This window comes from Hermetia illucens, chromosome 4, assembly GCF_905115235.1.
Source record: "Hermetia illucens chromosome 4, iHerIll2.2.curated.20191125, whole genome shotgun sequence".
NCBI classification, from domain to species: domain Eukaryota; kingdom Metazoa; phylum Arthropoda; class Insecta; order Diptera; family Stratiomyidae; genus Hermetia; species Hermetia illucens.
Genome location: NC_051852.1, coordinates 36371216 through 36394573, shown reverse-complemented (window position 1 = coordinate 36394573; position 23358 = coordinate 36371216). Strand labels below are relative to the sequence as shown.

General features: G+C 42.5%; 1 protein-coding gene and 1 long non-coding RNA gene across 6 annotated transcripts in view; one reads left to right on the top strand and one right to left on the bottom strand.

Moving 5' to 3' along the window:
* The window catches only part of LOC119653700, a 132435-nt gene that overhangs the window by 29569 nt on the left and 79508 nt on the right, over positions 1-23358 (bottom strand). The gene's annotated exons all lie outside the window — the stretch shown is intronic.
* LOC119653696 (PDZ domain-containing protein 8) overlaps positions 1-23358 on the top strand; it is a 37130-nt gene that overhangs the window by 543 nt on the left and 13229 nt on the right. For all 5 annotated transcript variants that reach the window (XR_005249739.1, XR_005249740.1, XM_038058570.1 and 2 more), the window contains exons 2-5: positions 10-207; positions 15065-15257; positions 15321-16575; positions 16637-16780. Coding sequence is in view for 3 of the 5 variants with exons in the window: in XM_038058570.1 (XP_037914498.1) it covers positions 10-207; positions 15065-15257; positions 15321-16575; positions 16637-16780 (1790 nt within the window). In the remaining 2 variants the exon portion in view is untranslated. The remainder of the gene's footprint in view (positions 1-9; positions 208-15064; positions 15258-15320; positions 16576-16636; positions 16781-23358) is intronic.

The window sequence follows — 23358 nt, the reverse complement described above, 5'->3', positions numbered from 1 at the left end:
TTTTTACAGAATATACTAAACAACATAAAATCAACGGAAACGGAGAGTAAGTCACCTATTGTGGCCATCAACCTGGTTATGCAGTTTCTCTTTCATGAGTTGAAGAACTCGAATAAAGTGCGGAAATGGTTTTATCGGAAGCTGTCATTGGAGTTGGACGAACTGATTTCAAAAACAACAACTGGGAAGTTGTTTGATAAACTAACCGTGAGTATGACCTAAATATAACATGTTCCCGCTTGATTAGTTAAACATTGAGAAAAAAGGCTCGCAGTATTTACGCATTACAATGAAAATTAGTTACTATCTAAATCACCAACGGCTGTACTTTTTGTCTGTTAAAAATCCTCAATACTATCCTTCATAAGCACATACATAACGGTCTTCGTCTACATCTCCTAGACCAAGAACAACTAAATAGGTAGATGGATATTTAAAGTCGCAGAGGCTTTTAAATTCCCATCCAACGTAAGAAGCCACCGTTGCTTCGGCAGCTGTATGATCGTTTACCATCGACTTCGACGTTCAGACCTTGACAAATGAATACTCGTTAGCGCGAATTAAGTGGCCATACGATCGAAGACGCCCCTTTCGCAGTTTTTCCACAATCGGTGCAACATCATATCGATCGCGGATATCCTCATTCCGGATGTGATCAAAACGTGTCACACCACTAATTCAAGGCAACATCTTCGTCTCCATTACCGCAAGACGCGGTTCATTGTCTTTTATAGTCGGCCAACACTTATTTATTTATTTATTTAATGAGGACAATACACAGAAAACAAATTCCTTATTACATATTGTCCTCAGAGGGAGGAGCAGTGAATGGCTTATTTCATGTTTAAAACTAGAAAAGGAAATAGAGTCAAAGGACCCAAGCAGTAGGGCGTTGTAGGACCGGCATAGCCTCGGGACCGGAGAGTGGAAGTAAATCTCGAGCTCCGCGAAGGATATATCAAAAATGTCCGCACTACGTGTGTTATGAAACGAGACGATACTGAAAGTAATATCCGAATTGACGGAGCAGTCCATCAGACAATTGCAGAGTTTGAAAAGAGTACACATATCAAGGAAGATACCGCGTTGCTGTAGGGAGGGGAAATTGAGGGTGCGGAGTCGTGACGGATAATCAATCCGTGGAAGGTTCTTTTTGTAAAAGAGGGTCCCGGAGAATTTGTGTTGTATAACTTCAAGAGCGCGGCAATCCCGAATGCGAAAGGGGGACTAGATTACACAGCAATATTCAAGGATGTTTCTGACAAGGGAATTGAAGAGTGTTAAGGAGAGCTGAATTGAGGTAATGTCGGAGGAGGAACGTAGGATAAGACCAGACATTTTGGAAGCTCTATTGATGAATGTCAACAAAGTGGGAATTGAAACGAAGTTCGTTGTCGAATATATTGGGGGGGGGACTAAATTATTAAGGTTGGACTGTAAGAGAGCATAGCTCAACGGAGACGAAACAGAGGAAAACAATTTAAGGTCGTCTGCGTAAAGCAAATACGCTTGAGGCGAGGTCATTGATAAAAAACAGGAAAAACACAATTTGCAGAAACACAATTTTTTATTTATATAAACCTTAGCCTAACAGAAATTACAGACACAGAGGGTGATTAACTAAAACATGAAAAAGACTTAACGAGCTAACTCTTATCTAAATCATAACCTAAAGAAGAAAAGTTTACAGACTACACTAACTAATTAAGCGAACATATTACCTAAAACATGAAAGGAAAGAAAAAAGAGGAAAGATAATTAAAAACCTCTTACGACTAAAAGTACTTAAAAACTACTTGCTGGACTTACCAGGGTAAGGCCAGGCAATAAAATTCCATTTCAGGAGCCGTCAGTGGACTGCTAATGGAGCTTCAATCTTTGCAGATTGACGCCACAAAAGCAATCATTTGGAGCCTTTGTTCCCAGATGTCCTTGGAACTGTGCAGGGCTGGTAAAAAAGCCTTTAGTTGGCGACTTAGTTCCGGCAGGCGGCATTTAAACAGCTCCTGCGCCTTGCTGCTAATGACCTCATGTGCATTAGACGCTGGTGTCTGAGCAGGTGTCTGCTGGCTTTTCCTCAACGGGATGCCTTGGATAGCCTGGGCGTAGGAGACGCCAGAGCTTATTTTAGCGGATTGATGGTCGAACCACAATTGATGCAGGCGGGTTTCTCCTCCTGCGCTTTAAGGCATTTGCGAAGTGACGCAATTCACACACCTGCAGGGCATGCTGCAATTGATCGCAGCGTTGCCGATCCGCTGGCAGTTTTTACACTGCATTACCTCTTTGTTCCTAACAGGCTCGAATTTAACGAACGTGTTAAGAAGCGTTTTCACACCGGCGAGCTTCGCCGTGTTGAACCCTGGCGAGAAAGTTATGAGCCAGAGGTCTCGTAGGAGCGTCTCGTCGTATACTCCCTAACGTCTGTGGCCTCAGATAAGCCGGCCTGCGCGACGGCGGTCACGACGTCGGTTCTCGGATGGAACCGATGCAAGCCCCGGATAACCATGTTAACCGGTTTCAAATTCTTCGGGGTGTAGGAGAAGAAGCTCTTCTCCTTCCTTGCAAGGTAATCCCGTGTCTCGTTGAAGTCACTCAGTGAATTCAAGAGCACTTTGGTTTTACCGCCATTCTTTTTTAAAGTGTACTTGTCTGGGAGCGATTCGAGGTGCTCCGAAATGATGGTGGGCAGTGCTGCCTCGTCCTCGCATAGGATGATCGGCGGAATTCGCACTTTCCTGTTGCTGGCTTCGAAGTGGCGGTGCTGATGTCGGCGGTACTCGCGGCGGCGGTGCTCGCTGACATAGCCTTCGAAGTGCACGGTTCGTTGGAGACGGGCTGAGAAGTGGATGGAGTAGTCCGTGCACACTCCGCCTCGTTCACCTTTTTCCGAAGTTCAAGGATCGTCATATTCAGGCGCTGAATGTGCGCCATCAGGAACTGTATCCTCACTGCTGGGTCATTCCGGTCCGTAGAGGTTGCTGTTGTTTGTTTTTCGTTCTCCACGGTGTCGATGTCCTCCGTGGCGTCGTCTTCGAGCGGCGTGGTAGCGCGCTTCTTCCGCTTCACCTTCACCCAGGTCGACATCCTGGGGAAAAAAATAATTAGCGAATAGTTACCTGTGCGACTAACGTCGGCCGATAATGATGGACTCCGTAGAAGTCCAAATGTTGCTTGCGGCTTCCTGCCGACCGGAGTCGGCTCTAGTTCCTCAGTGTTCAGTCCTTGATAATTCAACTCTCAGGATCGGAGAGCCACGTTTGCACGCGGCCGCTGCTACGACTGAACTGGATAAAAAACAGGAAGAGTAGAGGGCCAAGTATAGAGCCTTGGGGAACACCAGAGGAAGGAGAAAAGGAATGAGGTAAGTAACCATGCAAAGAAACTTTGCAGGAACGGTATGAGAGATAGTAGGAAAGTCAGGAGATGACTGAGGGAGGGAAGTCTAGTAATGAAAGTTTAGAAAGGAGAATGTTATGGTCAACGGTATCAAAGGCTTTGGAGAAATCGGTATAAATAGCATGTACCTCCTGTCGTGAATTCAAAGATTTAGCAACAAATTTGGTAAAGACCAGAAGGTTGACGTTGACGTATCTTTCAGGATTTTGGAGCAAAAGGAGAGAACAGAAATGGGGCGGTAGTTCACAGCAAGAGAAGGGTCACCGCTCTTGGAGATAGGGATGATAAGGGCCTCTTTCCAGCGAAGGGGAGAGTAGCATTCATCTAGACTTTTGTTTTAGATTATACTCAGGGGGAAGGAAATCTGTTTTCTACAGTTAAGGAGGAAGAGGCTAGGAAGCGCATTGGGGCCAGGTCCGACATTGAGGTCAAGATTACCAATGAGGAACTCAACCAAAGAAGGCGTAAGGAGAGGAATTGCCAGAGATTCGTGGCAGTCTGCAGTTATGAGAGGTGTAGAGGGTGGAGGGCTCGAGGGAGAAAACACTGAAGAGAGGTAGGTGCAGAGGAGGTCGCAGGATTGTTGTGGGGAGTTGGCAGCTAAGTCAGCGAAACTGATAGAAGTAAGGAGAGATTGAGTGGGATTGCGAGAATTGCGAGTGTGAGACCAAAAGAGTTTTAAGGTACCGCGGCCAAGGGCGGCTACGATGCTCAATAAGCACCTTTTACGCGCTTTTCTAACCATTGACTTCCCAGTAGAGCATATAACCTTAAAGTCAGCAAGGTCGGCGTCATTCTTAGAAGCCCGAAACTTCTTCCGCAGTCTATGTTTCAAGCGAATGTTAATAAGAATTTCCGTTGTGAACGAAGTTGGGTACGAACGTAGGCAGGGAGAGAAGGAGATCGGACAGGATATTGTAAAAGGTGCCTAGAGCTTGATCACACGATGAGTTGCTTAATATATGTACCCAGTTGAAAGACACTAAAGCTGAGTTCAGACCGTCGAAATTGGCTTTGCAGAAGTTGAACTTAGTGAATTTATGCTTGGTTTTGGGTTTTGAACGAGGGAGTTCCGCTTCAACCATAGAGAGCGATAGAACGTAAAGCAATTTCATAACGCAGTTCTCCATTAGCTGATAGCTTTGATCTGGGCAGGTCACCGCCGCTGATAGTGATTGTGCTCGGTTTTATTCAGATTCAATCTGAGACCGTATTTCATGAGGCGATCATTTCAGTTGCCAAGTTGTCAAGTTGCCTGAGATCGTTTTGGATCTAATAGCTAGGAAAACATCACCTGCATAGAGTAGTGTATAGAGCGTTGGACGTTGGATGTCCCGTTTGAGAGTGTCCATAACAAGAACAAAGAAGAGTGGTGAGGGGGCGCTACCTTGATGAACAGCAACAAAGACATGTAGCGATTTTGATACACCCACCACACTTTGAACTTTATTTTTCGGATTGTGGTAGAGCAATTAAACTCAGTGCACTAGTTCTTCTGGTTGTCGTTGAGCAAACCAAATGAGTTCGTGCGGCACACGTTCAAACCCTTTCTCTAGATCCAGAAATGCAACGTAAAAAGAGCGATGTTTCTCACAGTGTTTCTCCATGAGTAACCGCGCAGCATGTATTGCGTCAATAGTTCCGCAATTCTTGACAGAGTCGGCTTGAATCACGGTTATTTTAACGATTTCGCAAATACGGATGTCAAGAATGCATTCAAAAATGTTAATGGTATGAGAAAGTAACCGGATCGGACGGTAATTTGAACATTCTGCTGGACTACCTTTCTTTTTCCATATTGTACTTTCTGCCAGTCAGATGGTGTTCTACCTTCCTGAAAAAACCGATTAAAGAATTCACTGAGCCACAGTGTTAGGTCCCAGCTCTTCGCTTTCCAGAGTTCGGATGCTTTCCCCGATTTCATTGGTTTTATTGCCTTCTCGACTTCTGTTGCGCTGACAGTTACGTCACCGGGCTTAACGTGAACACCTGTCTCGCAGACTTAATCCCACGGTCTTCTTAAGACACTGATTGATTTTATGACCACAATCAGAGCCCCGCCGCAACAAACTACGACGGTACCAGTCTATACCCAGTGCATGGCTCAGCATTCATACTGGTGGATGCAAGACCTACCTAAATCTCTACCGAACTAAGGAGTACGGCACCCGTGTTAAAACGATACACCTCGCTGAGACGCGGAGGTCTCTGCTTCCTTGAACGAAAGCACAACCTCCATGAAGCTCCCACTAGGGGGCCAATCAAGCTGAACGCGCATAGAGCAGGAGTTCACCTGAAATATGTGAATTCAGCGGCTATCCCGATTCCCATGGTACCAATATACCCCCGGTAAGGTTTTGTGACTATTACCATTTCAGATCAGTCCCCGTGCAGACTCGGGTCTGAATGCCATAATTAGGCCTTTGGAGCATTCGCCTACTGCATCGCGGCCGGCAAACAATTTAATACAGTGTCTCCCGGTGCCACCACTATGGAGGTTCTCCTCGGCCATTGGTTTTGGTTCGGCCGACAGGGTGGCCGCCTCGTTTTCCTCGCCGCGACCTCTGAGCACCAGCTGCACTGACAGGTGGAACTGCTCCAAATGTCGGCAATGATTGTGGAAGTGGAAGATGAACAAATTCTTCAGTTTAAATCTGCTCGAAATACTCTCGCCATCTACCCGTCGCGGCTCGACGGTAGGTAAGCAAAGTACCGTTTTTGTCATTAAAACAACAGAAGTGGTTGATATTCTGTGTGCTTTCATTTCGGTTTTTGCTTCTCGATTGGTATTCTTATAAATTTGCCAATTTGCGAGCGTTTTATCGCCGGCAAACTAGTGGTAAAGGCATTTCTTTTCACGGATCTTCATTTGGACATGCTCATTCCAAACCCAGGTAACTCGGTCGATGTGCTGTTTACCTGGGTTGGTGACCCCGAGGATTGCAGAGGCAGCTTTGCGCCCGACGGACCAATGCGTTTTTCACGCTGTTTTATTGTTGACTTGATTCGGAGGACGGCAAGCAACGCCGATATTGAGAGAAGAAGACGACTTTAAAATTAGTGACGGTCATCAGCTTCGTGTTGATGAAATCTGTGGATGACATACTCTCTATTTCGGGGAAAAAACCAGCACTTAATATCTGCCGTACGGTCAGCCAGAAAAGATTATACATAAACGCTCGATTTTAGGGCCGGACTATACGTGGAGGTGCAGAAGGCGGTCATCCTTACAATCTGTGCCACAATAGGAAGAATCCTGTCCGATAACAGTCTAACCTAGTGAGCTCTAGTCTTGGTTCTCACACTCACTGTCTTCTTTTTAAGATCAAGATATCTCTCCTTTCAGCCGTCCTTAGCTTGATCGCCAGTCCGTCTGGGTAGACGGAAATATATTGGTTTGATATTGACTTTGAGTCGATTGATGTGTGAGCATTCATGGCCGACATATACACATATTCCCCGGCGAATAGCCACTTCATTCACAAGAAGAAGAACTTCACTGGTTAATAATGGATTTATTTTGCTCAAAGACGAAAATCGATTGAGTCATGTTTAAACTTTTGTTAATTGTGAAAAAAAAATACCGATATATACCATATTCCAAATGTCATTTATGTTATCTAAAAAAGGTTGACGTAATAGCTTGACATACAGTTAAAACTATATTAAAGGCACTAGTTAGACGACACTAAGAGGACTCTCCACACATCAAGGACTAAGTGACAATTACCCATTCAACCGCATTATAGTCGTTATCATACTTCCCAAGCTATTCTTACTATAAATCGAAGATAAGAAGAAGAAGAATATATAATACCTCCTTCAGAAGTCAAGGTTGTTTGTATTTATTGATTAAAATTTCCTCCCGCTCAATCTGAAACTACTGAAGCAAGTCATTCAAGTCAATAGATTTCAATCCTTGAGAATCCTTGAGACTATTCTTAGATTGCAATCTTTGTTTTCATCGTCAAAAGTGCTATCCAAACATTCTTGAAAAGCAGAATAAAAAGGGATTCTTGGCACGAGTTAATAAAGGAACAACATGTTGGGCATTTCCAAGTTTAAATGTTAGTCCCATGAGATAAATTCCATCTTGATTCGATAGTAACATGCTCGCATGTGTATTTAGCAATTAGGAACAACTGTAGGAGTTGAATTTCACAAACATTTTTTGCGAAAATAGTATATAACACATGTACATATGTATACATATAGGTCCTCCTTCGACTCAGTTTTTTATGTTGCTATACATATTCAATTATTTTAACAAGACGGAATACCAGAAGCTGCACGCTTTGGGCATCAGGGTTTTGTATTCATCTTGTGTTAGAAATTTCCCATGCACGTTTTTCCATTCGTACAAGTTCAAAATATTCCTTGATATATGTGTTCCAAACTTCAACTCGGTCGCTTATATAAATTCACTTTATATGATGTTGGCGTCATATAAATTTTTGCTATAACTTTGTTAATAATAGTTGGATTTCCTTCAAATTTTCCACAATTGGGTTTTTCGGAAAATTTCTAAAATACGGTAATACGCTATTGTTAACTTTATTTAAGGAAATATTTGAATGTGATTCATTTTGATACCTAGATTTCCCCTACCCTTTGCGATTTTTTCAAATTTTTCGATTGGATAGATTCTGAGAACGAAATCTGCTACATTTTCCGGGACCCACATTTTAAACCCTCACTCCCCTGTTTCACCCACTGCCAAAAATAAAGTCGGTTTCGAAAAGTACTAAGCGAGACCTTTCATTTGACACCACAGGTGACCATATTCTGTGAAAAAAAATGTACACCCCGCCCCCCTTTCGCATGTATAGGCAATCTTCCCATAAACCGAACGCAAAATACTGTCCCTCGTTGGATGTAAAGGGACTAGCAGACCACATGTTGTCGTGGCAATAGCTTTAACCATTTCCAAGTAAATCTGATGTGGCAGACAGATAGACAGGCAGACAGACAGACATTGAATCGATTTTTATTTCACACAAAACCTTAACAATAGGCTCATAAGGTAGGTACAGATCGATTATTCAATATGCGAAGGTTTAATCAAATTAATCATTCACAAAAATGACGAAGCGTAATTTATTGATTTGCGTCTCTCATCCATATTCCAAGCACGCTACATTTGGGGAAAACTTTTCGCCCAATCGCTGCTAACATATGATTATCCTTTTTTGTGAGAATATGTATATACATGTGTATAAGAACCTAAAACGAGTCACTGGCAGAGTTACGTACTAGACATATTACAGAGTCTCTAACTTTTATTTATTTCGTTGATAAACTCCTTTGGAAAATGCTTGTCTGTAGATTCATAATTACATTTATTGAATTGCAGCAATTTGTGCTTCATTTGCATTTATGTGTACTGAAACCGAAGTTCTTTGCGAAAAGTTGCACTCCACCCTGGGCATTGTCCTATAAAAACTTGTGCTATTGGGACCTGCCTTTGACTATCTACATCAATTGTTGCACAAATTTCTTTCCAAGGCATTCAATCAAAAGATGCCTTTAGTAAGATACTTTTATTATGTGAAAAAAATACATTAAAGGAGGAAAGGAGAGTGCAAGGGGTATCAAAACTAATGGCTTTTCTATATCATTTTTCATACAAAACACAGGCAGAGAAAAACTGTAGCTGGTATAGGGTATCTGGACGAAGCTGTGAATAGTCAGTGGTTTTGTTTGTGCTACTTTGCTGTTTCCCTGCAACTTTTATTTGAATTATCTCAGTCACTGCTAAATAAGGATAATATAGCTTCGAGAGGTGCCTTTAAATTATTTTACAAAGTACAATCTGAGAGATCTTTTTTCTTATTTACTTTGCTTCTTCCAAATAGTTCTAATGGTCTCTTATCGTGGGGTATAGCGCATCAACCACACCTACGCCCCATTGTTCGAAGTTATCTGAAATGCGCTTCAGCTCCACCAGGATTTGCCGAGACGCCTGCACTCCTCCTCTACTGTTTTGCGCCAAGTGCCCTTGGGGCAGCCATCGGGGGATGACCGTCGGCCATCTTGGGAGAGTGGTTTCCACTGCATAGAGTAGCCAGCAAAGCAATTGTAGGACGTATCCACGGATGCCAGGCCGGTGCGCCGACCAAGTTCTTCGTTTATAATAGTATAAGGCTAGCGTACTCCGATTATATTATACAACGCACACAGGTGTTGACGAAGGATTGGAGTTTTTGAGTAACAGTGGCAATCACTTTCCATGTGCTACTCTCAGAGGCAGACAGAAAGGATGCTAGCACAGAACAGCCTCAACTTCATCTTGGTGTTGAGATAACTGAATTCCAGATTTTAGACAAGACAACCAAAGCGGATTTAGTGCTGTTAATGCGTAGAGCAACATCGAATTCAATGCCACCGTCGACAAAAACCGCGCTAGATATATAAATTGATCAACACTTTCGATGCTTTCTCCGTTAATGCAAATAAGGAGAGTACGATGACTCGTCACGCTGAGAACCTTGGTTTTGTTTTTTTTATCTTCAGTACCACAAGATAAATGACCCGGTGAGAGAACAAACACATGTTATCAGCGTGGTAGAGGTGTTTGAGAAAAGATGCCATAGTCCATTGAACTCCGCCACGCCCACCGGGCAAAGCAGTATGAAGAATGTCTTCAACAAAAGAAATAAATAACGTCGGTGGCAAGATTCAACCCTGGAGGACATCGTTTTGGGCTTCAAGTTCCTCTGAAATTTTACCTTGTTTCAGCACGTGACATTTTGCCCCATCAGATGTCGCTCTCAGAATAGCTATTTCCAGAATGCGTAGAAAATGCCGGATATATTCCCAGTTCACACTATCGAAAGTTTTCTCGAAATCGATGGGAAATAGGTAAACCGAAGATGTAAACTCCTCGCACTATTCCTGAATGATCCGTAAGGTGTAGATGTGGGGGATACGGGAGGATCCAAAGTGAAAACCAGCCTGCCCTCTGTCGATCAAGCTTTCGTGATGTTCTTTGGTACGCTCAAGAATTATTTTAGCTATTATCTTTACAACGGCAGGAGAGATGCAGATACCTTTGCAACTATCACACTCAAACGAGAATCTTAACGATCATCCTCTTCTTCCACTCTCTGTGAAAGGAAAATCCTTTGATATTTAGCAATACACTGACAAGGTCCTTCAACGTTCAATCGAATTGAATTTATTAGCGAGTATTAAGATTTTGTATTCTATTAGGCCTGCATCTTCTCAAGTCCTGGGAACCAGTGTCAGACATAAGAATCGTTAACAGAGAGGTTCCGATCAATAATGAGGTACATTCTACCACTTACAAAACTTACACCGCCTCATCATTGGCAACCCGCTATTCAAGCACAATCTATAATACTATAACGTCAATTAGATTTCACCAGACCAAACCAAATTGACCACACCGTAATTATCAGTAGATTTATAAGTTGGTTTTTGGATGTATGATACAAGATAGACGCTGACATTGCCCATAATTTGATAGCCGCTTACTTTCGCTTTCGTATTGTGAAGCTCAAGCGGAGGAGAAGACCTTTGATCCCCGAAGCTCAACATGATCCAGCTTCCGAACCCGACTCTCTTTCCGTATTGGAAAAAGATTTTCCCGCAGGAATCTAGACCAGCTTACCATAGAATATTGTTAAGTATTGGACCGGAGTCACAAGTACTTTTTCCTCTGGTGCAAGTCAAGTTGTTGATCACGTCCTGAAAAGGCGCCATAATATCTAGGAAACTTAGAAGCGTAACGATCTAAGGACTTTTGTAGCAGCTTTGAGACCACACGTAATGCAAGTAATGAATGGAGGAGCAGCATAGCAAAGGCCATAACAATAAGAAATTTAGATTTGGACTGACGATGGAGGCAGATATTGCCACAAAGAGCAACAACCTCGCTACGGTATGCCCCATCAGGAAAACATTTGCAGAGAGTCTGGTCAGGAATGTTAAAGCTAGATTCCTCGACTCCTCATCCACAATCGCCAGCACCATAATAGGTAGAAGGAACATTTCACTACCATTCTCAACCAACCATAACATCCGAAGATCCAGCTCCTCTTGTTGAAATGGTTAGTCAACGCAATATGCAGATAAGAAGCGCTCCACCAAACAGAAACGAAATCACCATTGCCGTCAATATACTCCAACACTAGGCCGTGTGCGAACCCAAGCACTGAAGGCGGCAAATAGTTTCTGAAATATGCATATCTGCAATAAATAAAAATTAGTGATGCAATCAGGGTAATAATCTCGGGCGAGTGCAATGCTGACCACATTGCCTCCTATATGGTACTATAGTCCTATAGTGTGTCGTTACGGTCTTGAATAAAGTGCTCTAACACACTTCAGGGCCCTGATCCAATTGGATTGTTGCGCCAACGATTATTATTAAAGCAAAATTGCCACGTGATCCGAAATAAAAATATCCGCGATCGATATTGGATTGCACGAATCATCATGTAATTCGCGCTAAAGCGAATTCGCTTGTCAAGATTGGTCTGAACATCGAAGTCGATGGTAAGCGACCAAAAGGCCGGCCGAAACAAAGGTGGCCTGATACGTTGGATGGGATCTGAAAGCCTCGCGACTACATCCAGATCAAGCCTTTGATTGAAGAAAATCACGGAACCAATCTCGATGGCAGCTTTGAAAGGAATCATTGATCGAAAATGTCAAAGCCTAGGCAATTCAGAAAATGGAATTATTAGGCAATGTAAATCTGTAAAACATAAGTACCTGAAAAGCAATATAACTTTTGTCGTTCATAACAATTTCGCGAACAATATCAAAGCGTTCATACCAATCAATGCAAGAACAAATTCCTTTCAAGTGGAAACAAGATTTTCCGATGAAAGGAAGGTATCCTGCAAGTGGCTACTTCATCACAAAGTACCTCCGCCAGATAAAAATTTAGAATGGGATTTGCAAAGAGATACTGAATATCATATTGGATGTTGCACATCAAGGTAGCAGGAAATATAATAGTACCTTCCTTAGAACTCACGTCAAGGATACACAAAGGACATATAGATATAGCAAAGCGGCCAAACTTCATAAGCTCCCGAGGACAAGATTATCTGCCCTGATAAATTTATACCGAAGAATTTATGTGCGAAAATAAGATGTACATGAATCTAAAAAAAGACAATAAACTCTGTTTCGGGAATCATAAAAAAATTCAGTTATTGTCGGCATAACCCTTCCATTATCCCCCTGTGATCCAGAGAATGTTACTTTCGTCTACATAATACACCTTCAATGGCCAAAGGATACACTGTTAAATTTAACCCTCTTTGGCTGGGGCATGAGAAAACTCATTTCTACATACTCCACTGTGTCCAGGTACCCAGAGTAGTTGCATCAAATTGAATTTAGTTATAGAATTCAAACGAATTCATCCGAACAGTTTTTGAGGTGATTCTAGCTATCCAAGTGGGTTGCTTCACCTTAATAGAACGTTGTATGATATATTGCAACAAAAATAACTCACTTTTCGTTTTTATCCTAGTTCTAGGTTTTGTTTTTGGATTCAGTTCTTCCAATATCTTCGCCAATGCTCTACGCCAATTACGTCCTCTCTTTCTCATAGCAGCACTGTGAATATACATATGAATCCAAAGGCATCGAATTAAACATTACATCTAAAGCTGCAAATTAACTCACTAAACTACGAATGCATATGCGGTTCAACTCATGTCGGGGCAATGGTTAGCCTGCATAGTCCACAGGCTGCAAGAGTTCGTTTCATCTTTGCCTATACCTGACGTTTCTTATCCGAAGTAACTCCCAGCTATTCTTCGCAAAGTTCAAGGAGCATTTCCCTTATCCTTCAAAGGAAAAGACTGCTCATTTTCCTCGTTTTGTAAATAATACCATCGTGGTTTTACTTGGATTTACTTAAAACCCCTGTATGAGGCACAAACTGTCAGACAAACCAACGCCGCCTTGTATATTTCTAGACACGGTTCCTAAATTTCGATCAACAGATTTCACAGTCATAGATGTGGCGATAGCAACACTTTCCTATTTGAACACTTTGAAGAAACCTCTAATTCTCTCCCGCCCAGTTCAATTACTCTGAATGACATACTTCAAAGAGAGTAGTCTAAACTGGCTCAAATCTGAAAACTGTAAAATTACTAGGAGAGCGTAGCTTGAGCGACTCATCATGTCTAAAGGCTATACATAGCATTAAACTCTCTTTTGTCTTTCGTTCCCCATAGTATGATCCAAAGAATTCCGAATTTCTTAAAAGTCTCATATATTCACTCCATGCAGTCTAGGCCTTCCTTAAGAAGTAACTCCAGACGTACCAGTATTGCGCCGAATTCCACCAATTCGATATCCCTAAAAGCTGTCCTGGCCTACGCAATCACTCCATCTCAGGTAGGATATGTCAAACCTGCCCTTATAGGTTTATAAGTTTACTAGCCTTGCTGCCAGTAGAAAAAAGAGGCTTCGTCATGCTTTAAGGTAATTTGACCAATATTTATGTTTTAATCATAATTTCACCGTTATATATGATGAAAAACCGGCACTAACTGAAAAGTCGGCTTCGTTCAGTGTGGATCTCATAGGGTTTACCAGCTTATTCCAACTCTACGCCGAAATCTCCCGCTTTCTTACGTCCATGCGGCAATGCCCATAGCTCTCATTTTCAAGGAGCAGGTTCAAGGTATTTTTGACCGAAAGACCCTAGCTAAAAAAAGAAGAAGAAAAAATCTTGACTGACGATTTCGTGCAGGGCAGAGGCAACTCATCAAACGCTGCCTCACCTCTGCCCTGGGAACAGCATGACCGCAAGTGGAGACAGATGGTAATCGCTTCATTATATAAAATCGCAAACACGACATGAGTGTGGATTATTATTATTGTTAAGTGAAATTCTTCCCAAGTTCAAACCTAGACCACGCCGAAGTGAATTTTTTTGTTGAGAATGCTGGGAGTGCTGAGTCCGCATCCATTTGATGACGGACCGGACCACTTGGGAAGCAGCTTACTTCCTCTCTTGTGGTCCAGGGATTCTTCTTTTTAGGTTAAACACCCAAGTTCAAAAAGAAGGAGAAAAAATCTTGACTTGCGGTCACGCTGCTCCCAAGGCAAAGATGAGGCAGCATCTGACAAGTTGCCTCTACCCTGGACGAAACCGTCAGTCAAGATTTTTTCTTCTTCTTTTTGAAATCGGATGCCTCCATTTCATCCTGTAATAAACGATGATATTTGTATTCAATCGCAGCAGGTATTTATATCATTATTTTTACCAGTTTAAGGGCTCTATTCTGATTTCCCTTGTTAACAACACCAACTTGTTCTAAATGTCAGACCTAAATCTAGGAAGGGGCCAATATGGTTAGTATAGTACAACAATTTATAGCCATAAGTCCTAAAACAATGAAACTTTTCTTGCTGCCTGCTATCTAGATAAGTTTATCTATTAAATTTTTGAGTTATCTCCAAACTACCTTTATCTTAACAGTATCACAGCAATAAATTCGAGTTGAATTCTTAAACTGTTTCTAAAGCTGATTGACCAGTATTTGCGAAATGCCTGGTACAATCCTGAGGGATCAAATCAACCGGTAATAGAAATTCAAATCTTCTCCTCATCTAAAATATAATATTATTCAGTAATTTTACATCAGTAGTACCTTCTCCATTACAGATTCGTGATTTAGATTTGGGAGGTCAATTTCCTGAAATAAAAAACCTTCGAGTTCACAACGCTGATCTACATGACACAGAAGGTCATATTGAAAATTTAGATCTACTTTTAGATTTACAATATCGCGGCAATTTTCGACTATCCATCGATGCAGACATGGTGCTCGGTAAAAAAGGTTCACTAACACTAAAAGGTACAAAAATCATTTCCCGTCCTTCCGTTTCATAAATTACTTCCAATGAAAATTTTATTTCAGTGAAGTATCTATCGGGCCTTGCTCGTCTACAGTTTACTCGCAAACCCTACACGCACTGGTCACTAAGTTTCTTGGGAGATCCACAATTGGAGCTTGGAATCGAATCTCAATTTCAGGGCAGGCAAATGCAATCGAATGTTACAAACCTAATTATGAATCAAATTCGTAAAGCTGTTCGTCGAAAACATACCCTTCCAAACTACAAATTGCGCTATAAACCATTTTTCCATAAGACAGAGGACGATGTTGATTGTGAGTTTATTCCCAATGGAAAACTAGAGGTGAACGTTTCTCAACTGTCGCGTCTTATGATTCCATCAAACACTGAACTCCTTTATTGCACCTTAACGCTATCCTCATTGCCATGGGTTGAAGCCAGACAACGAGACGACAAAAACGTTATCATATCAACCGACAAAGAAATCCACAAGGCTAAGAACCAACAGATTGGAATTGTTTTCAAGCAGGCCGATAACATCGTTTCGATTGAGGCCGTTTTGCCAAATACCCCGGCTCTAAAAGCAGGACTGAGAAGAGGAGACGTCCTGATTTCCATCGAAGGGAAGCGCGTGAACAATATCAATCAAGTAGCAAAAATTGTAAAAAGTCTCAACAGACCCGTCCTAACTCTCAGAATCGAACGCGTCCTTTCAGGGGTCATAAAAAATGACGCTATATATGAAGACAACGAAGCATATGAAGACTTGGGTAATTCAAATGTGAGTTTCTCACGATCAACGGAATCAGTGCAACTTATCGGAACGAAGCAAACCCGAAAAAACTCCACAGATCGCGGTGGAACCTCTAGTGAATCCAGCGTAGCCAATACGCCAACCAACTCACCACGCAAGTCAAAAGGAAACATAAAATCATCCTCAGTAAGTTTGAGCCGAGAAAATAGTGAAAGTGCGGCACCTGACGAGCAAGGATCGCTCAGTCGTCAAAGCGCTGCAGGGAATCGCAAAACTAATCAAACACCGAACGAAGTACCCAACGAAATAGAAGTAATACAACAACATTCCACAATCGACTTCCCAGTCGGGAGCTATGTGAAAGTCGGAGATTTATGCACGTTCAATTTGAGTGAGACCTCAAACTATATTAACTTGTGTGTCTATGGAAGATCCAAGGATTTCAACGAGCTTCTGGGTTATGTGAATATACCTGTTCGGAATATCATAGCAGAATGCAGTGAGACTAGCTTAGGACATTACGTCAAGTCATATTCATTCACCCCACCAACGACTCCGGATTTGTAAGTTGATTCAGAGAAAACTATTTCTTTCCTGGAAAAACAGTGAGAAATTCCTTTACAGGCAAAATCACATCCTCTCGGCACAATCTGGTTTCGACCCCACTTTATGCTATGGCGATATTTTACTTTCATTCGTATGGAATGGGAATCCAACTGTGATGGTTAACCCAAGTGAGACGGTACCAAAAAGGAGCAAATCAATGAGGTGAGTTCTTGATTAAGAAATATATATGTACTCTTACACGAACAGGCAGAATGTTGTAACATTATCATGGGGCTCGTTAACAGTATGGGTCTCAATGGCCTAGGAGTTTGACACGAATGCCTGCCATGTATGCATAATCTTACGGTTCCGTTTGAACACGAATTAGTTCAGATACTGCATCAAAGCCCCTCCGTAAGTAGCACAGCATTACTGGTTCATCCTGGGTGCAGGTTTAGCATTTACACCAATGGATGGGAAACCTGGCCGAAGACGAACCCTCACATTCCTCATAAAGTAGTTTGGGACAAACTAGGAAGATCAAACTCGAGACTCCAGCTAGGTTCGATCAAGGCATTCTCAGACTCTCTAAGAAGCAGAGACCTAATCTATTCCACACTGTTAGTTTCGCAGACTACAGAAAGGGTAATGTAATTTTTCTCTTGGCAGTGGATTAAGGTAGTCTTCATTGCGAAGCCTGGGGAAGATGACTATTCTAATTCAAAGAGCTTGATATCATTCTTGGAGCGGTTTGGAGAGACTGCTTGAGCGTGACATTCGTGGAAAGGCGCTTAGGTCGCACCCACTAAATGAAAACCAACACGCTTACCAGCGAAAAAAATCCTGTGAGTGTGTTCTCCATTCTTTGGTTTCAAGGATAGCGGAAGAAACTCTGGAGGGTGAGTACGCGATATCAGTGTTCGTGGACATGAAGGGGCGTTTCATTGTGCGCCTTTCCAAAAACTTTGTGATGCGGCCAGAACGCATGGTGTTGATACTTGAATTAAGTGGATTTATACTATACTATAACGCAGAGATTGCTGTATTATGTGTGCATGTAGATCATTACCTAACAGCAGAAGCAACGAAAGGCTGTCCTCAAGGAAGTGTGCTATCGTCATTTCTGTGGAGTATGCTGGTCGACTCACTACTATGCGAAATGCCATATTTCCAATACACACTGAAGCTTGTGCTGATAACGTGGCTTGCTATCGGTCGGGATATCGGACCGGTGTGTAGAAATATACAGCATGTCATCGGTTTACAACTTGACATATCTGGGAGTCACTTTAGACAAAGAGCTTCTTTGGAACAAACATGTAGAGGAAAAGTTGAAACATGCTCCCCCAACTTGTAGGCTGTGCAGACGGACCTTTGCCTCGTCATGGGGACTCAGGCCTCATGCGGTAATGCCGATATTCGCAGCTATCATAAGGCTGTTGCTCGCTTATGCACCCGTAGTGTGGTGGGTTAAAGTGAGACAAGAAAGTGTTCACCGTAAACTAGCCGCGTTGCAACTGAACTGTGTTTCTGGGTATTACCAGTTCCATGAACACGACATGCCGCGCAGTTTTAAATCCATTACTCAATTTGCAACCACTGGATATATTTATTCAATGCACTACAATGAGAGCAGCTCATAGACTAATTCGCTTAGATCGATGGGGAAACAACGGACTTGATGGCGCAGAACATTGCAAGAGTTACTGGCAGAACTGAATCCAGTTCTTACAATGCCTTGTGATTCTAGGGTCCCCAAACACTATTTGATAGAAGACATGAAGTTACCCTGAAACGTAGGGCAAACTAGGGAGGGGGGGAGGTGACAGAGAATACGGTCGGGCGGCAAACTGGGTAATTGACGAGCGGTTGAAGGGCATCCGCATTGTAATTTGCAGTGATATCCAGGCTGCATTGAGAGCATTGATTAGTCCTTTGGTCACCTTAAAAAGGAGAAATATAAAATAGATTCAATGCGGTGGACTTACCCTGGGTACCTGGTCACTGTGGTGTAGAGGAAAATAAATCTCGAATGCCTTGACAAAAGTAGATTCAGTCCCCCCCAAGCCGGACCCGGAACCAGCAATTGGAATTTCAGTAGTATTGGCTAAGGCTGTCTTCATAAACTGGGAACACCCTTCCCTTAATGACAGTTGGAAGAGCGTTAATACTGCTGGACACACCAAACTTTTCCTGTCAGAACCAAAAATGCGCAAAGTTTATCCTGTCAAAATGCAGGCAGGACATATATTCAGAATAGAAATTATTCCAGATGATCCGTGTCCGCGAAAACCACGGAGCATTTCCTATCTGATGTGCTCCGGTTCACATCCATTAACGGAAACACTCCGATACAGAAACGAATTCAGGATATTCCGTTAGACGGCACCCACGGTCTATGTGCTTAAAGACTATAGCTTCTCTCCCCCCCCCCCCTCCCCACACACACACACACAAGGGTAATGCCTGTGCAGTACCACACCAGTATCAAGCACCCTCAGCCCAGAGGTTATTTCCAAGTTCGATGAAAAAATCCCAGCATCTTTTCGTCATGTAATGGAAAAATAGGAAATATCAAAAAACGCAAGACGCCTTTTAGCTTGTTTAAATTTAGAATGATTCTAACTGGCCTCTCTGAAGGCGACAAAAAAAAAACTCATGGAAGCAACTTGTCATGATCTTGATTTGCCTTTTTGTTTCCAAATTACTTTCTGGTAATGCAACGGGCAGAAAATGACCACAACCAACGTTTCCACTCGCTATTTGAAAGGCTCCAACAAAATGGTTTGGCTACCTATCCCTACCAAATGCGCAACCATTAAATCCGAGATGACTTTCCGAAACTACATTGTAAATGAGACAGGGCATAGACCAAGTCTCCAAAGAATTGGGGTCATTTCCGAATAAATGGCGCCGGAAATCAAGAGTCAAACGATTCCTAAGCAAGATAAACTACTATCGCTCATGTATTAGAAACGCTGGCTAGAAACAAGCACTGCTCGATGAATATCTAAGAAGCCCAAGGAAGAACAACAAATTGTACGCAAGAAACTCGGGCATTGCAGAAAGCAATTGGCTTCATAAACGATAACAAGTCATATTTATCCCAAGGCACCTGTCGCTCTCATATCGAATCAAGGCAAATTGTAGCAAACTACGAGTATAACCACGAACTTCTTGAAATTCTTCCCACTTGCTTAAAAACAAGGAAGTGAGTACAGAAGCCCTTTATTCACGCTCCCTTCCAAGAGTTGGACAAAACGTTACCTACATAAGCTCGGCAACTATACTTCATCTCACAATTTTCCAGAACCATCGTGCACATCTAGGGAAAAGAGAACGAGATTGTAGGAGAATGACCATTGTTCACATGTCGACGGCGTCATGTGCTCAGCGCACTCCAAATAGCCCACTATCGTGACTTATTCCCATGACGCTGTGGACCAACCTTCCTTTTGGGTATACAGGGGCTTTTATTACAGGTTACCAAATAAACAATCTGTAGACAAATTTTCGCGCAATCCAGGTACCTCGCAGACCTACATTCTCCATCTTTCACTAATTCTTACCAGAATGTGACAGGTCCAAAAATCAAACTATTGACTTCACTCTATGTCCCTGGTTTTCCAATACCACTTCATCTGCATTTCTAAAATCTGGCTTGATGACAAATTTTGAATTTTGCGCTCTGTCTTTCGCAGGATCAGAATGGACATACAGTTTTAGGCTGATCTCGCTTCTATACTGAACCTCTTTCATAAACGATTGATGTCGTTTCTCTTCTTCTCGTTCATAGACGATTATTGTATTTATCTACACAATTGGAGTCCTTTTATTTATACAGGTAGTATATTCTGTCTACATTCCCCTATGTTAGCCTCTCTCATTTGTGCGATTTCCCACCTCTTCCTTTTATTGTTCGTGGTATCCAATGTTCACCTGACCTTTTCCTGCCTCATTCTCTTGTTTTATGCATCTTGGTGGGAAGTTAAACTAAAAAGTGACAAAAGTGTTCTATGTCGCTTTTAGTTAAACCTCACCAGGAATCATTAAAACTGCACTTTCCACCGTATCCCCTAAGCGTTGCTTTACTCAATTTTTACATAGTCTTTCTTACGTCATTCCATTCCGGTCCTGCTTTTCAATTCGCTGCTAAAATCGGTCGTCCCTTATTCCATGCTGCGCACAAGAAAACTAAATTCAACTTTTGAAAAGTCAATTCAATCTGCACGCAACCCTGTCGACCTTTAAGTTGGCTACTATCTTCACTCATCAACCTGCTCCCTTGTCATGTCTTTAAATTCCTATGATCTCACGTGTAATTCATGCCAAACCAGTCACACCTTTTGAATTTCCCAGGCTCCTTTATGGATTCTTCGCCATTGTATTCAACTCATCCGCCTTCGCATCGCAGGATTTTCGTTAATGCAACTAGAGCACATCAGCAATGCAGATCTGATATCTGATGGACATGTATGATCTTGTGAAATTCTTTTTCTGAACGTTTGCCCTGCTAGTGAATTACGGTCAGTCAAAATGCCATCAATTCTTCTGCAAGTGCTCCTGGTTTTTGACAGGATAAACTTTCCAGTATGTTTGTTTGGTTCTCGCAGGAACAATTTAGCTTTGCCAGCTGTCATAATGGAAAGCTTATTCGCAATTTTAGCATTAGCCAACGCTACTGACACTCCAATTACTGGTTCCGGTTTCGGCATTGCGGAGGCTAAAGCATTTCCCTCTACACCATAGTAGCTAGGTAACCAGACTAGTTCCACCATATTGAATCTAGCAATAGGGTAAAATCGGTTTCTACTTTCCTGGACGAGTAAAAAGGTAATCAATGAACTACTCAAAGTCCTCTGCGCAACTTGCGATGCGCCTACTTTTCAACCGCCCGACAATCACCTAGGCTGTCACCCTCAAGATCCCATACACTTTAGCTTCTTTTTTTTTATCGTTGGAAGGTGGAAAGGTTCAAAACCTACTGCTGGCTCCTGCCATACAGTTATGTGAGATTTCTACTCACTAAAACCACCTCCTTCTTCTTCCACTCTCCCCACGGGACTGCTATAAGCATTGCATCTTGGGGCTGGATCAGTTCTTAACTGCGGCGCATTATTGTTCGCTCCCTTTCTTGCTTTCTTCGCAGTTCTTCATGCCTTAGCTGTTCATGAATCATTTTCAGCTCAATTACCACTTGATTCCAAGCCTCCGTTGATTCCAACATAAACTCCGCTATATTTCCAGGTGTCAAGCGCCTGTCTGCGATCGCCTCCAGCCTAGTTCGGGATGCTGTAAACCTTGGGCACTCAAATACAACATGCTCCGCATTCTCAGCCACGTTACCACATCTTGGGCACCATGGTGACTCGTCGTGTCCAAATCGATAAAGATAAGCCCGATAACCTCCATATCCACTTAAAAACTGTGTTAGCTCGTAGCTTAGTTCCCCGTGATTCCTTTCCATCCATCTTCGAATGTGTGGAATGATACGATAGGTCCAACGGCCAGTTTGTGCCTCATTCCATCTCTTTTGCCAGTTTGCGATGGATTCCCGCCGTGCTAGTTGCCGCCGAAGTACAATGGACTCCCCGATTGCATACATTTTGTCGTAGAGACACCGACCTTCATCCGCCAAGATGTCTATGGGGATTGTCCCTGCCAGTACATATGCTGCTTCTCCTGATGTGGTTCGATAAGCACTGCATACCCGGAGTGCACTTAGTCGATACGCCATTCCTAGTTTTCCGCAGTTTGATTTGTTTTCCAGAACGGTTGCCCAAACTGGAGCTGCGTAGAGTAGCACGGAACTAACTACCCTTGAAATAAGACGACGTCGACTTTGTCTTGGTCCACCAATGTTCGGTAGTATCCTCGAGATCGTTACAGCGATGGAAGATGCTTTAGTTGCAGCGCACTCAATGTGTTTTTTAAAGTTGAGTCTTTTGTCAATCATTACTCCCAAATATTTAAGCGACTCTTGGGAGTAAATTGTTTTTTCATCAACTTTAATTTTCACGATCGTGTCTTTCCTTCTTTTGCTAATTAGCACTAGTTCCGTTTTATGTTCAGCAAATGATAGACCGGACTTTTTCAACCAGGAATTGATCTCCCATATCGCTTCATTTGCATAGATTTCGATCTCGTCTAAACGTTTTGCCACTATTGTTACCCCGATATCGTCCGCAAAGCCAATAGTTGTCATGCCGTTAGGAAGGCGTAGCGTCAGCACTCCATTGTACATAATTAACCACAGCAAGGGACCTAAGACAGACCCCTGTGATACGCCGCACGTCATTGGGAATAATTTCTCTCCATCGTCCGAGTCGCAATATAATCTTCTTCCACGAAGAAATGCAACAACGATGCGTACAATGTACTTTGGAGCCTGTAGTTTGGTAAGAGCCTCTACGATTTTCGTCCACTTTGCAGTGTTGAATGCATTTTTTACATCGAATGTCACCACTGCGCAGCATTTGTCATCTGGTATTACAGCGCGTGCCAGGCCAGTCACCATGTTGATTGCATCGATGGTTGATCTCCCCTTACGAAACCCGAATTGCTTATCAGATAGGCCTCCTTCCTTTTCCGCAACAGCGAGCAACCTGTTGTATAATACTCGTTCAAATAGTTTATCCATGGTATTGACCAAACATATCGGTCGATATGAGGAGGGGTCTCCCAATGGTTTACCTGGCTTCGAAATAAGTATCAACTTTTGCAGCTTCCATTTCTCGGGGAATTCTCCTTCTCTAAGGCATGCCGTAAAAACTTTGGCAAACATACCTGGTGCTGACCTG